A 16,796-nucleotide genomic window follows, 5' to 3' on the forward strand; every position below is an offset into this window, starting at 1 on the left:
CCGGCCGTTTGGCTAAATTGTCTATATAGCAACAAGCAAGTAGCTATATTGCCTATCAAGCACCGGGGGTGTAGCTATATTGCCTATCAAGCACCGTGCATGCAGCTATATTGTCTATCTAGCACCGTGCATGTAGCTATATTGCCTATCAAGCACCGTGCATGCAGCTATATTGTCTATCTAGCACCGTGCATGTAGCTATATTGCCTATCAAGCACCGTGCATGCAGCTATATTGTCTATCTAGCACCGTGCATGCAGCTATATTGTCTATCAAGCACCGTGCATGCAGCTATATTGCCTATCTAGCGCCGTGTGTGTAGCTATATTGCCTATCTAGCACCGGGTGTGTAGCTATATTGCCTACCTAGCGCCGGGTGTGTAGCTATATTGCCTACCTAGCGCCGACCGTTTGGCTAAATTGTCTATATAGCAACAGGCATGTAGCTATATTGCCTATCAAGCACCGGATGTGTAGCTATATTGCCTATCTAGCACTGTGCATGTAGCTATATTGCCTATCTAGCGCCGGGTGTGTAGCTATATTGCCTATCTAGCGCCGGGTGTGTAGCTATATTGCCTATCTAGCAACAGGCGTGTAGCTATATTGCCTATCTAGCGCCGGGTGTGTAGCTATACTGCCGATCTAGCGCCGGGTGTGTAGCTATATTGCCTATCTAGCAACAGGCGTGTAGCTATATTGCCTATCTAGCGCCGGGTGTGTAGCTATATTGCCTATCAAGCACCGTGCATGCAGCTATATTGTCTATCTAGCACCGTGCATGCAGCTATATTGCCTATCTAGCGCCGTGTGTGTAGCTATATTGCCTATCTAGCACCGGGTGTGAAGCTATATTGCCTATCTAGCGCCGGGTGTGTAGCTATATTGCCTATCTAGCAACAGGCGTGTAGCTATATTGCCTATCTAGCGCCGGGTGTGTAGCTATACTGCCGATCTAGCGCCGGGTGTGTAGCTATATTGCCTATCTAGCAACAGGCGTGTAGCTATATTGCCTATCTAGCGCCGGGTGTGTAGCTATATTGCCTATCAAGCACCGTGCATGCAGCTATATTGTCTATCTAGCACCGTGCATGCAGCTATATTGCCTATCTAGCGCCGTGCATGTAGCTATACTGCCGATCTAGCGCCGGGTGTGTAGCTATATTGCCTGTCTAGCAACAGGCGTGTAGCTATATTGCCTATCTAGCGCCGGGTGTGTAGCTATATTGCCTATCTAGCAACAGGCGTGTAGCTATATTGCCTATCTAGCGCCGAGTGTGTAGCTATATTGCCTATCTAGCAACAGGCGTGTAGCTATATTGCCTATCAAGCGCCGGGTGTGTAGCTATATTGCCTACCTAGCGCCGGGTGTGTAGCTATATTGCCTATCTAGCAACAGGCGTGTAGCTATATTGCCTATCTAGCGCCGGGTGTGTAGCTATATTGCCTATCTAGCGTCGGGTGTGTAGCTATATTGCCTATCTAGCGCCGGGTGTGTAGCTATATTGCCTACCTAGCGCCGACCGTTTGGCTAAATGGTCTATATAGCAACAGGCATGTAGCTATATTGCCTATCAAGCACCGGGTGTGTAGCTATACTGCGTATCTAGCACTGTGCATGTAGCTATATTGTCTATCTAGCACCGTGCATGTAGCTATATTGCCTATCTAGCACCGGGTGTGTAGCTATATTGCGTATCTAGCACTGTGCATGTAGCTATATTGTCTATCTAGCACCGTGCATGTAGCTAATTGCCTATCTAGCGCCGGGTGTGTAGCTATATTGCCTACCCAGCGCCGACCGTTTGACTAAATTGTCTATATAGCAACAGGCATGTAGCTATATTGCCTATCAAGCACCGGGTGTGTAGCTATATTGCCTGTCTAGCAACAGGCGTGTAGCTATATTGCCTATCTAGCGCCGGGTGTGTAGCTGGGGGGTAAACTTCGATATGGTGGACTGTATAAAAAATGAGGGATGCGAGATATATTATGTTAAGATCAGCTTTAGAGACACACTGTGAGCACAAAATAATAAACTTTTAAATAGGAAGAAATGTGATTTGGTACCTTCCTTTTTACTGAAGTGATGTCTAGTAGACCGTTGACGCACTTGATGTTTGCTGGCCAGCTTTCGCGTACGCGACCGGTAGTTGCACCAAGAACAGTTTGAATACAGTTTTTAACTATTCAGTTCACTTTTTTGTTAGGTGTGTCACAAATAAATACATAAGATAAACATACGATAATATAAGTTCAATTTATATGCCACAAATAGAGTAGGGGAATATTATAATACAAAACTAGGGAAAATGGCGAGAACATGATGCCGGGTTGAAGAGTAGAGTACATGAGGAATGGGGGGAATTGCCAGACATCACGTGACAGGGCAAGGGTCAGAACAAAATATGAATGAAGTCTGGATTCACCTAGGTTGCGTAGATGCTTGAATACGGAACATGCCGCCCGCCTTGAACCATACATGGTTCAACAGATTAATAAATTGATTCATTGACTCATAAATGGGCACAAGTAATACAATGTAGATATATATACACAATAGATAATGATGACACACCTAATTATAAGATATGATAAATATGATAATTATAAATATAAACATGAAATAGGACATTAAATAGAAATATTTTGTGATTAGGGGAGCGGGTACACCTTGGTAGCAGGGCGACAGAAGATTCCTCTCGAAGTCTTGATGGAGACAACTCGAACGATGCCATCTGCTCCAGGTGATGTCTTCACAATGCGACCAAGAGGCCAGAGAAGTGGTGGTGTTTTTGGGTCATGGATAATGACTAAATCGCCTACTTCAAGATTCTTGTTTGGCTTTATCCACTTTTTCCTTTGTTGAAGCTGGTGCAAATACTCTTGGTGCCACCTTCTCCAGAAGCGTTGATGTAGAGCCTGAACTGTTTGCCAATGCTTTAGTCGATTGTCAGGAATATCGGATACATTTACTTCAGGTACTGCAACAAGAGATGTCCCGATGAGAAAATGACCTGGGGTGAGTGCTGTGATGTCAGATGGATCTGCTGATAGAGCTGTTAGTGGACGAGAGTTCAATACTGCTTCCACCTGCGTGACAAGAGTTATCAGCTCCATTAGTGTTAGAATTTGATCTCCAATTACTCTCTTGAGATGGTACTTTGAGCTCTTTATGGCACTCTCCCAAAGGCCTCCTTGGTGAGGCGCGGCTGGTGGTTGGAAATGAAAATTAATTGAATGATCGAGGGCGAAGTTAGTGAGAGCATCTTGAGTATTCCTTTCATCAATGAAATTCTGGAAGGTCTTATTCAGTTGCTTGGAGGCACCGACATAGTTCGTTCCACAATCAGAGTATAGATGAGCACAAAGTCCACGACGAGAAACAAATCTTTTAAGAGCAGCAATGAATGAGTCCACTGAGAGATCAGTTACAACTTCCAAGTGCACCGCTTTTGTGGTAAAGCAAACAAATAGGCAGAGGTATGACTTAAGCTTTTGAGAATTCCTAGTGGTGTGTACTTTCACTTCAAAGTGACCGCTATAATCCATGCCAGTATGATAGAATGGTCTTACAGGCCGTAGTCGAGTTTCGGGTAAGTCTCCCATAAGTGGAGGTTGATTTGTAGGTTTCAACTTAAAACATCTTTGACATTTAAAGATTACAGATCTGATTACACTACGAGCAGATAATATCCATACTTCTTGAGTGAGGATCGATTGCAGCAACTGAGGGCCTGCGTGTAAATATTTGAGATGATAGTGCATGACCAACAGTTTTACAACATTATGAGATTTAGGTAACAGGATTGGGTATTTGGCATCTTGAGTAAGGTTTGAATGTTTCAACCTACCGCCTACTCTTACCAAACCGTTATCGTCAATGTAAGGTGATAACCGAGCCAGTCTTAAGCTGCACTGAGTGCCCTTTTTCAGAGCTGTGATGTCATCCTTGAAAGATGAAATTTGAATGAGTTTGAAGAGATTCATTTTAGCAGAAGAGATCTCTTTATAACTAAGTTGTCCAGCTAGTCGGGCGTTCCCACAAATATTATGGATGAATCGTAGAACATAAGCAGTGACATTTACAAGTTTTCTAAAGCATGAGAATTTTTCAAGTAAATCAAATCTGTAATTTTCTAACTTTTCAACGTTAACTAGGACATTCAAGGGATTTGGTTTGACTTCAAGAGTGTCTTGATCAGTGATTAAACTGAATTCGGGCTTTGGCCAAAGATCTGATGACAAGTATAACCATTCAGGTCCCTTCCACCACAATTGGTGGCTTAAGAGTTGAGATGGGGAGAGTCCTCGGGTTGCACAATCTGCTGGGTTGTCGAGGGACTTGACGTAATGCCATGATTCAGGAGAGATTAATTCTTGTAGTTCTGAGACACGGTTGGCCACATAGACTTTTAAGCGATAGGGGTGAGTGCGTATCCATGTAAGAACAATGGTAGAGTCACACCAAGCATACATCGAGTCAATCTTAATGTGGGACGAAAGAAGATTTGAACAGTATTGCAGAAGCTTTCCAAGTAGGTGAGCACCGCACAGTTCGAGACGAGGCAGAGATACTCTTTTTAGTGGGGCGACTTTAGATTTGGCCATTATCAGATTAATTTTAACATCATTCGATAAGTTGATCACACGGAGGTAGACTACTGCAGCATATCCTTTCTCCGAAGCATCGCTGAAACCATGAAGTTCTGCAAGATTATGAGTTGAGGTAAAGATGTAACGTGGGATCCTTAGGTTTTGGATCACGGGTAGTTCTTCTAAAAAGGAAATCCATTTTGTTCTTATCTCATCTTGAATTGGATCATCCCATTTTAGACCTGTGGTCCAAAGATATTGAATGAGTGTTTTAGCCCAAAATATTACAGGTGTGAGAAATCCTGGGAGATCATAGAGTTTAGCGATTGTTGAGAGAATCATTCTCTTGGTTAGCAAGTGGCCTACTTCAACATTCTTTACTTTGTATGAGAGCATGTCTGTCTCTGGGGTCCATCTTAAACCCAATACACTGTAGAAGGCCTCACTACCATCAGTCAACTCCACTGGTGATTCTTTGTGTTCGACTGGAATCTGATCCAAGAGTTGGGGTGCATTACTGATCCACTTACGGAGTTCAAAACCGCCTTTAGACAGCAATGTTTTCAGTTCATTTTGAGCTGACATAGCTTTATCAAGATCTTCAGCTCCAGCTATAATATCATCATAGAAGATAGACTTGGTCAAGATATCAGAAGCTTGTGGGTATGGTTGACCTTCGTCCAAAACTAGCTGGTGCAAGGTTTTGATTGCAATAAAAGGGGAACAATTAAGCCCATATGTAACTGTATTGAGTTTGTACGTTTGGAGTGGATCATCTGGACTAGCACGCCAGTATATCATTTGATAACTTTTGTCCTTATCAGAAACCAAGATCTGACGATACATTTGACGTATGTCACAGGTGAATACAATTTTATGACATCTAAAATACAATAAAACATCACTGATATCATTTTGAAGTTTGGGACCAGGCATGAGAATGTCGTTCAATGATATGCCATTAGTAGTTTTAGCGCTGCCGTCAAAAACAACACGTATTTTTGAATTCGGGGGATTCTCCTTGAAGACACCGTGGTGAGGCAAATAATAGTATTCAGAGGTGGGAGGTTCTTTACAAATAGTCATATGACCTGATTCAATGTAGTCATCCATAAATTCAGAATAGAGCCTTTGTAACTCGGGTTGATTAGAGAATTTCCTTTCCATCGAGCTAAGTCTCAATTGAGCTTTGGTACAAGATTCACCAAGAGGGGAATGATTTGGTTTCTTGGGCAGCTCGATTATGTAACGACCTGAGTCATCACGTCTATGGGTGTTTTCAAAATGTTGTAAACAGAGGGTATCTTCCTCAGTCTGAGCCTTGATCCGTATTGGGGGTTCTTCTAGTGTCCAGAATTTTTGAAGTGAATTATGAAGATCCAAATCATGAGTTGTCAAGAGTGAGATGGGAAATGTGTTTGATGAGTTTCCTGCTACAGAGGCTACAGGAGCGAGGCCCATCACAACAAAACCAAAAATGGTTCCAAGAGCTTGAGGTAAATTTTGTCCTAATCTATGCTGTTCGCCTGTGAGGGTTAGGGCAAATAAGTCTGCACCGATAAGTAAATCTATCTCTCCAGGCTGATCGAAACAGGGATCGGCTAGGACAAAATGTTTCAAAGATTCCTTAACCTGGTGTGAAACTGGTATCTGAGGCAGGGGTGATGTGATACTACTCAAAACCATACAAGGATGGTTTTTAGCCAAAGGATTTCCATTGATCGCAGACATGTTGACATGTACGATACCTCTAGAATTAATAACTGCACCAGAGATTCCTTTTATTTCATCATGGAGTCGAGTACGTGGGGCGTTGATGAGTTGAATAGCTTTCTCTGATATAAGGGTAAGTTGGGCAGCGGAGTCGAGCACAGCACGGAGTACAGTATGTTGACCATGTTGTGAAGAGACATGAACTAAACATGTACCAAGAAGGATTGTGGTTTTAGTTGGATTGAGTTGACTAGACAATCCTACAAAAGCGTTAACGTTTGTAGAAGCAGTAGGATTAATAGTTGTTGTATTCTTTGAAGATGAATTAGGTGTGTAGGTCTTATTTTGAGGAGACAGCTTAGTTTGATAGCTTGACTGTGCCTGAAGTGAACTACGTGTGGGCTCATGTAATAGAGTATGGTGATGTTTGGAGCAAATCTGACACACTTTACTTGAGGGGCAGTTGATTGTGTTATGAAGATAACCGAGGCAGTTTGTACAAATCCTATTCTTGCGAATAAACTCAGATCTTTCACTCACACTTCTAGCTAGGAAAGCTTGACACTTGTATATGTTGTGATCTGCAGCTTGACAAAATCTACAAGAGTTGGTTGTGGCGACAAGAGCAGTTTTTGTATGGTTGGTGAAATGTGGCTTACTTTCACGTGTAAACTTATTAGGCCTAGTTATGTTTGTAGGACACTTTTGGCCAGTGGAATACTTTGAGGTAGATGGTGAACTGCAACAAATACTAGCACCTTCTAAACGCTTGAATTCCATTTCAAGAAAGGTCATTAAATCATTAACAAGAGGGATCTCATTGTTTAAGGCGCGAGAGTCTTCAAAAGATTTTCTAATATCAGCTGGGATCTTCTTTAAAAGTGTTAAGACTAACAGGGTGTTTTCAGTTGTAATGTCATGATTTAAGTTTTTCAAAGCTTGAGTATTTTCCTTATATACAGTGAGAAATGATTGCAAGCTCTTAAGCGAACCACTAGTAATGGGCGACAAATCCAGAATTTTTGTAACGAGCTGAGTGACAATACGTCTCTTGTTTTCATAGCGATCCTTGAGAAGTCGAAGGGCTACCACATAGTTTTCAGGAGTAATATTAAGACTCTTAACCAAGTCTAAGGGCTCACCACTCAGGGCACTAAGCAAATACTGAAACTTATTCACTGGGGAGACAGAATTATTCGCATTGACAGAGGCTTCAAAAATATTATAGAAACTAACCCACTCTTCATAGTTACCACTAAATTTAGGCAACTCAAATTTAGGCAGGCGCAGAGAAGCTGGAGGTGGAGTAGGTGTTACAACAGGTTCAACTGGCAAAAGAACTTTAATGTCACTTATAAGGGCTACATACAAGTCAGAAAGTTCATCATGCATTGAAAATGATTCCTCCTCATCACAATCAGAAGCAGGGTCATCAGTCACAACTCTATTAAATAAAGTTTTAAAGTCAGTAAATAGATCTCTGACCTCCTCATTATAATTGTGTAAACGCTGTATATTAGCAGGAGTCAATTCTTGACCTTCAGTTCGAGGAAGTTGGTTTGACAAATATTTATTTATTTTCTGAAACCTGTTTTTAACAAGTTTTGCTTTTCTTTGTAGGGTAGTGAATCTCATCATGAACAAACAAATTAAATAACACACAACAAGAATAGATGAGTTTTCATAAAATAGCCCAATATCTTAAATTAATAATGATCTCATAAATCTAGGCCTACTGAAGTGCATAAATCAATTTGCAATTCAACTTCAATAGTAAAGTGAAGTCAATTATCAATTTGTTATTATCACCAATAATCTCTGTTGACAATAATATTTACAATAATGAATAAAGAGAGCATAGCAATAACAATAATTACCAGTTTTCTCCAGTTCAGGACCCTTTTCAATTAGTATTTGATTAAATAAATAATGTCTTCATTTTTCAACAACATAAACAAACTTGCAGGTTATGTTGATATGTTTCAATTCAATATCGGGTTATATTTAAACAAACAGCTGATGTAGATAAACAGAGTTTTGATGAGTTGAGTTTTCAGTTTAATAGCAGACAGGTGAAGTGATTGGTTCGTCCTCAGTTCCACCGTTTCACTAATCTTGTAGGTTATTGGTTCATTGGTTGCCATGTAGCGTAGAGCGATCTGTTGGCGAAGTTGAGAACTACCAACTACCAAGGTGTATCGCAAAGGACAGAACGTTGTTACAAAATGGCGGACAATGGGATAGAATATTTCAGGGAAATAACTACTAACTAACTTTGCAATTTTATTTATAAACCCAAATAATAAGACTGAATTGATTGTGAGACCTTATTATTTAAAAGAATTTTATGGATGAGATGTGAATAAATATTCAATCCTAAAAATGTTCTACGCTTGATTTATTTCAAGACAAGCTAGGTAGGCCTAACTTGACGTGATTTAGGTGGCAGTGACAAAATTGAACATGAAAATAATTGTCTGGTATGAAACAGGAATGGACATTAAAATTGTTCGTAATAATGTTTCACAAGACAAAATATTACTAGTTAGGGATGTGACACTGATCATAAACATTCATTTGAGAAATAAATTATTGTACTGTATCAATTATATTTTAATTGGCAAATGTAGTCCGGCTCGAAGGACCAGCGAATGGGGGGTAAACTTCGATATGGTGGACTGTATAAAAAATGAGGGATGCGAGATATATTATGTTAAGATCAGCTTTAGAGACACACTGTGAGCACAAAATAATAAACTTTTAAATAGGAAGAAATGTGATTTGGTACCTTCCTTTTTACTGAAGTGATGTCTAGTAGACCGTTGACGCACTTGATGTTTGCTGGCCAGCTTTCGCGTACGCGACCGGTAGTTGCACCAAGAACAGTTTGAATACAGTTTTTAACTATTCAGTTCACTTTTTTGTTAGGTGTGTCACAAATAAATACATAAGATAAACATACGATAATATAAGTTCAATTTATATGCCACAAATAGAGTAGGGGAATATTATAATACAAAACTAGGGAAAATGGCGAGAACATGATGCCGGGTTGAAGAGTAGAGTACATGAGGAATGGGGGGAATTGCCAGACATCACGTGACAGGGCAAGGGTCAGAACAAAATATGAATGAAGTCTGGATTCACCTAGGTTGCGTAGATGCTTGAATACGGAACAGTAGCTATATTGCCTATCTAGCAACAGGCGTGTAGCTATATTGCCTATCTAGCGCCGAGTGTGTAGCTATATTGCCTATCTAGCAACAGGCGTGTAGCTATATTGCCTATCAAGCGCCGGGTGTGTAGCTATATTGCCTACCTAGCGCCGGGTGTGTAGCTATATTGCCTGTCTAGCAACAGGCGTGTAGCTATATTGCCTATCTAGCACCGGGTGTGTAGCTATATTGCCTATCTAGCAACAGGCGTGTAGCTATATTGCCTATCTAGCGCCGAGTGTGTAGCTATATTGCCTATCTAGCGCCGGGTGTGTAGCTATATTGCCTACCTAGCGCCGACCGTTTGGCTAAATAAAATTGTCTATATAGCAACAGGCATGTAGCTATATTGCCTATCAAGCACCGGGTGTGTAGCTATATTGCCTATCTCGCACTGTGCATGTAGCTATATTGTCTATCTAGCACCATGCATGTAGCTATATTGCCTATCTAGCGCCGGGTGTGTAGCTATATAGCCTATCTAGCGCCAGGTGTGTAGCTATATTGCCTACCTAGCGCCGTGCGTGTGGCTATATTGCCTATCAAGCGACGGGTGTGTAGCTATATTGCCTATCTAGCGCCGGGTGTGTAGCTATATTGCGTATCTAGCGCCGTGCATGTAGCTATATTGCCTATCTAGCGACGGGTGTGTAGCTATATTGACTATCTAGCGCCGTGCGTGTAGCTATATTGCGTATCTAGCACCGTGCATGTAGCTATATTGCCTATCTAGCGCCGGGTGTGAAGCTATATTGCCTATCAAGCACCGGGTGTGTAGCTATATTGCGTATCTAGCACCGTGCATGTAGCTATATTGCCTATCTAGCGCCGGGTGTGAAGCTATATTGCCTATCTAGCGCCGGGTGTGTAGCTATATTACCTACCTAGCGCCGACCGTTTGGCTAAATTGTCTATATAGCAAACAGGCATGTAGCTATATTGCCTATCAAGCACCGGATGTGTAGCTATATTGCCTATCTAGCACTGTGCATGTAGCTATATTGTCTATCTAGCACCGTGCATGTAGCTATATTGCCTATTTAGCGCCGGGTGTGTAGCTATATTGCCTATCTAGCGCCGGGTGTGTAGCTATATTGCCTATCTAGCGCCGGGTGTGTAGCTATATTGCCTACCTAGCGCCGACCGTTTGGCTAAATAAAATTGTCTATATAGCAACAGGCATGTAGCTATATTGCCTATCAAGCACCGGGTGTGTAGCTATATTGCCTATCTAGCACTGTGCATGTAGCTATATTGTCTATCTAGCACCATGCATGTAGCTATATTGCCTATCTAGCGCCGGGTGTGTAGCTATATAGCCTATCTAGCGCCAGGTGTGTAGCTATATTGCCTACCTAGCGCCGTGCGTGTGGCTATATTGCCTATCAAGCGACGGGTGTGTAGCTATATTGCCTATCTAGCGCCGGGTGGGTAGCTATATTGCCTACCTAGCGCTGTGCGTGTAGATATATTGCCTATCTAGCGCCGGGTGGGTAGCTATATTGCCTACCTAGCGCCGTGCGTGTAGCTATATTGCCTATCAAGCGCCGTGCATGTAGCTATATTGCCTATAGAGCGACGGGTGTGTAGCTATATTGCCTATCTAGCGCCGGGTGTGTAGCTATATTGCCTATCTAGCGCCGTGCGTGTAGCTATATTGCCTATCAAGCGCCGTGCATGTAGCTATATTGCCTATCTAGCGCCGTGCGTGTAGCTATATTGCCTATCTAGCGCCGTGCGTGTAGCTATATTGCCTATCAAGCGCCGTGCATGTAGCTATATTGCCTATCTAGCGCCGTGCATGTAGCTATATTGCCTATCAAGCGCCGTGCATGTAGCTATATTGCCTATCTAGCGCCGTGCGTGTAGCTATATTGCCTATCAAGCGCCGTGCATGTAGCTATATTGCCTATCAAGCGCCGTGCGTGTAGCTATATTGCCTACCTAGCGCCCTGCGTGTAGCTATATTGCCTATCAAGCGCCGTGCATGTAGCTATATTGCCTATCTAGCGCCGGGTGTGTAGCTATATTGCCTACCTAGCGCCGTGCGTGTAGCTATATTGCCTATCAAGCGCCGTGCATGTAGCTATATTGCCTATCAAGCGCCGTGCATGTAGCTATATTGCCTATCTAGCGCCGGGTGTGTAGCTATATTGCCTATCTAGCGCCGGGTGTGTAGCTATATTGCCTATCTAGCGCCGTGCGTGTAGCTATATTGCCTATCAAGCGCCGTGCATGTAGCTATATTGCCTATCAAGCGCCGTGCGTGTAGCTATATTGCCTATCAAGCGCCGTGCGTGTAGCTATATTGCCTATCAAGCGCCGTGCGTGTAGCTATATTGCCTATCAAGCGCCGTGCGTGTAGCTATATTGCCTATCAAGCGCCGTGCATGTAGCTATATTGACTATCTAGCGCCGTGCGTGTAGCTATATTGCCTATCTAGCGCCGTGCGTGTAGCTATATTGCCTATCTAGCGACGGGTGTGTAGCTATATTGCCTATCTAGCGCCGTGCATGTAGCTATATTGCCTATCTAGCGCCGTGCATGTAGCTATATTGCCTATCAAGCGCCGTGCATGTAGCTATATTGCCTATCTAGCGCCGTGCGTGTAGCTATATTGCCTATCAAGCGCCGTGCATGTAGCTATATTGCCTATCAAGCGCCGTGCGTGTAGCTATATTGCCTACCTAGCGCCGTGCGTGTAGCTATATTGCCTATCAAGCGCCGTGGATGTAGCTATATTGCCTATCTAGCGCCGGGTGTGTAGCTATATTGCCTACCTAGCGCCGTGCGTGTAGCTATATTGCCTATCAAGCGCCGTGCATGTAGCTATATTGCCTATCTAGCGCCGGGTGTGTAGCTATATTGCCTATCTAGCGCCGTGCGTGTAGCTATATTGCCTTTCAAGCGCCGTGCATGTAGCTATATTGCCTATCTAGCGCCGTGCGTGTAGCTATATTGCCTATCAAGCGCCGTGCGTGTAGCTATATTGCCTATCTAGCGCCGTGCGTGTAGCTATATTGCCTATCAAGCGCCGTGCATGTAGCTATATTGCCTATCTAGCGCCGTGCGTGTAGCTATATTGCCTATCAAGCGCCGTGCGTGTAGCTATATTGCCTATCTAGCGCCGTGCGTGTAGCTATATTGCCTATCAAGCGCCGTGCGTGTAGCTATATTGCCTATCAAGCGCCGTGCGTGATTGCCTATCAAGCGCCGTGCGTGTAGCTATATTGCCTATCTAGCGCCGTGCGTGTAGCTATATTGCCTATCTAGCGACGGGTGTGTAGCTATATTGCCTATCAAGCGCCGTGCATGTAGCTATATTGCCTATCTAGCGCCGGGTGTGTAGCTATATTGCCTATCTAGCACTGTGCATGTAGCTATATTGCCTATCTAGCGCCGGGTGTGTAGCTATATTGCCTATCAAGCGACGGGTGTGTATCTATCTATATTGCCTGTCTAGTGCCGAGCGTGAGCTAACCATCCAGCGCTGAGCGAGTAGTTGTATTGCTATCTAGTGTCAGACATGTAGTTTTATTTTCTTTTCAACAACTTACCAGAACACGTTCATTCAAATAAAAAAAAAAAAATTCGTCCTCAGCTCGACAAAAGACTAGTACAACACCAGCACCAGAGAAGACAAAAGTAAATTTGACAGCGCGGTGTAAGAACGTCACTACCCGGATGAAATAAGAGACTGCGTCATGCGGAGGGCATGTTGTCGTGTTGCTGGGGTTATTACGGTATCCTGGCATGAACGGGGACAATTTCCCAGTGGCGTGTAGCCTAACGAAATCACATGAGATCAATATGGCTCTCCTAAGCCAAGCCGCGCTGCGAAGGTATTAACCATCAACGTAATGGAAGCCACTGTATGTGAGATGAAATCGTGTAAGTATAGTAAACCAATCAAATTAAAGTTTAGCCAATTCATGAAACAAATCACATTTAGTTGATCTCTTCTCGTAATAGGCCTACTTATAATTTTCTAACATAATCAAAACGAATCTAAGTGTTTTTTTTATGTCGTTTCGTATAATCAGCTGATTAACTATGGATGCAAACAAACGTTAAACCATATAAACACACGTACTTATGATATTACTAGTTCGTTGTCATGCTGTAGAACGTTAAAATTTTTATGTTCGACCTTAAAAAAATATTTGGTTAAAACAGATTCAATAACAAGAAAAAAAAGGTCAAATTAACAAAATAAAGCCCTCTTGATTTAACATACCTTGATTTTTAGCTGAACCATAAGGTTACATATGAATCGATTAAATATAATCCTTGGAAAAACGTTTAGTCGACATGCAGTCCTTATATGTCACCAAAGAAACATGAAACCGTATTTCAATTTTACAAAATGATGGTAACACAACTTCCGATGTTTAAAGCCAGTTGTTTAATCTATGGTATCATCTTCAGGCATGCATTTTACTGTAGATGAACTTACAAGTCAATGTTAACCTCTACGACTGTCTAACTTTGAAAGCTAAAAACCCAGCTGAAATAATAACACTCTGTTTGGAAACTGAAATAACCTATAAACATAAAATCAAATGTAAACCGAGACAAAATTTTCGTGAATTTTTCTTAATTTCTACACCATTGTGCAGTGAGCTACATGTATAACTTTACACTGTTTTTATATATGCTCAACATACAGACTACAGAAATGTTGACCTAATCAAGCCCTGACGTATGGTGTAAAATATAGTGGACAACATAAGTTATGTGTCAGTGAAAACACGCTAGAGAGTCGATCAAGATGTGTTTGCTATAAGTAGTCCAGTGGAAAATATAGTTTTATCCAGAAGCTTGGCATTTTATATGGAGATGCACTGGCAATATGCCAAATGTATGAATGTTATGTAGCAAATTAACAGGCAATAATAGATCAATAAAGAAAGTAACCTAGTGGAAAATATAGTTTCTATACAAATACTGAGGTAGTTTCATACGGAAAATGCACTGCCAATATGGAAAAAGTAACAGAATACGTAGTTCAAATTCGGTTCAGTGCTTGATGACTGAGTACAGAGATGTGTTAAGTAAATTATATTCTCTAAAGCCAGAAGTTAAATTACCCAAAAATGTACCAGAGTATTTCAATGAAATACTCTATTCAGCGTGTGAACTTGATTGTAACTTCAAACGTCTGCTTTCGTCGAAGTCCAACCATTTGTTTTCTTATTCGATGAAGGTTCCAGAATACTCAACGACATACTTAACGTATTTGGAGATCACAGCAACATCATTATTGAAACTAATAACAGATTTAAAACAGGATGTATTGTTCTGGGAGTATAATGCATTCAGTCACCATTCTTTACTTCAAACTAAATACTCGATTTGTGAACTAGAAATGAAACTTAACTATCTATTACAAACAGTTTACATGTCAAGAAGGAATTTGGCTGTTAAAAACGAGCATGTAAGGCATCATCGTGGTAAAAGTGAACATGATTTTAAATACAAAGAAAGTTTTAACGTGGATGGAAATTATAGAACACGGTTAAATACTCTATCAAATAAAAAGTTCGGCCAAATGATAGCCAAAGATTGTCCACCAAAGAAGTGCTCTCATCAAATTAATAAATGCTGCTTGAAGAAAACTCCTAATCGAAATGACAACCAGAACAGGGATCAAAATTGGGCCAAATGTAGTGTTTACAATGTAAATGAATGTTATAATAAGCCAAATCACAAAATATATACTCAGAAAAATTTACCATACCAAAAAATGCATACCAAAGCCAATTCATCAAACCACTACAACAAACATCAAGTACTGAGCCACTCTCAAAACGGATATAATACTTTACAATTTGAAGAGTTACAAAACGAAAACACTCAGCAGGCGAGTATTAACCAAAGTTTATACCTAAATTATAATACCGTTTATCAACCTATTGATAAATCATGTAAACCATTCAAACATAATGATGAATTAAAATTACAAAAAGAATCGTTCAATGAAATGAAGACAAATAACAAGAGAGTTCAAAGAAGGAGGAAAAGAACTAGAGCGGGTAGGGATTCTGGGCAGTGTAGTTCACCAGTTCGGAAATGTGTTTTGCAGCACAGACATTATAATCAACATAATTCTTCAAGGAACAGCAAAGGAACTGAATCGAATCGAAGCGAATTGAAAGGCGAGAGCGATAATTCGTTACAAACGGAATTTAAAGCGCTTTCTGATCACAATGGATCTGGTTTACCTAGACGTAGCCGACGTTCACAGTTTGCAAATGAGCATCGTCTGGTAAGTGGAGGAAACCGAAATATGTTCAGAATAAACAGAAGTTCTCCCAAACACCAAATGATACGTAGGAGAAGTCCAAAAAGGAAGCGTCTGAGTTATGTTAGAAGAATGCCTAGCCGTTTTAGTATTGATTCCAGCAGGACTAACCGCAAAAGGACAAAGATAAGACGAGTTAGTAGACCTAGAAGACGTATAGTGAGACGGACAATAAGGAGTCGCGGGCCAGAAAATATTTACAGGCGTGAAATACAAAATGATAGTGAATGTGAAGATAGTAGTTTGATGTGGCAAAGACCATTGCAGGATGTTGTATCCGATCCAATTGACAATTGTTACATTGATGAATGTAGTTTGTGTTTTCCGTCCCCATTTATTGAAAACATCAACTGTCAGCCAATTCCAGACACTTGCTATCCAACTAATCCTCGTTTCTCTTGCTATGATTATAGAAATGATTGCAACTTGGAGTGTGTAGATTATCCTAACTGTTGTGTATATCCGGTTCCAACTGAAAATCACTTCATCGAGTTTGAACAGCCTCGGAAAAAAAGGACCACCTTGGTAAGAACTAAATCTAGTAAGACAATTTTCCTCAAGTCCCCAGTAACTATGAAAAAACAGGGTAAACCAAAGTACTTTAAGTTCTATAGAGAGAGTAGTGAACAAGTCATTACTGTTCCTTCAAAAAAATCTTCTGTTGTGACAATTTCTCAAGGTACCATCACTGAGAGTGTTCCAGCAGTGGACATGGAGACTTCAACCTTTGAAATAATAAAAGCAGTAAAAGCTGTAGGTACAGACTCGCTCAAAGTACGTACAAGGGAAATTGGAGTTGGAGTTGATTTGCAGAAAAGGCCGAAACAAGTTACATCAAAGCATACAAATACCGATGTATCGGTTAACCGCACCATCGGAACTGATGCTAGGCCGCTTTCTGTAAATGAAAAAGTCAAAATGATTAACAAATCTACAGATCCAATCAAATTGAAGAAGGTAAATCAGG

The 16,796-nt window shown here is 41.3% G+C and overlaps 1 protein-coding gene across 1 annotated transcript; it reads right to left on the reverse strand.

Annotated features, from left to right (window-relative positions):
• Nucleotides 1-2,655: 2,655 nt before the first annotated feature.
• Nucleotides 2,656-7,701, reverse strand: LOC128989078 (uncharacterized). The gene is made up of 2 exons (XM_054410935.1): nucleotides 7,563-7,701; nucleotides 2,656-6,569 (listed from the first exon to the last, which is right to left on the reverse strand). The coding sequence occupies exons 1-2, from the start codon at nucleotides 7,699-7,701 to the stop codon at nucleotides 2,656-2,658; spliced, it is 4,053 nt and encodes a 1,350-aa protein (XP_054266910.1).
• Nucleotides 7,702-16,796: the final 9,095 nt, after the last annotated feature.

This window comes from Macrosteles quadrilineatus, unplaced genomic scaffold (genome assembly GCF_028750875.1).
Source record: "Macrosteles quadrilineatus isolate MER2022 unplaced genomic scaffold, UCM_ALF_1.0 Scaffold_3__2_contigs__length_128488019, whole genome shotgun sequence".
Lineage (NCBI taxonomy): Eukaryota > Metazoa > Arthropoda > Insecta > Hemiptera > Cicadellidae > Macrosteles > Macrosteles quadrilineatus.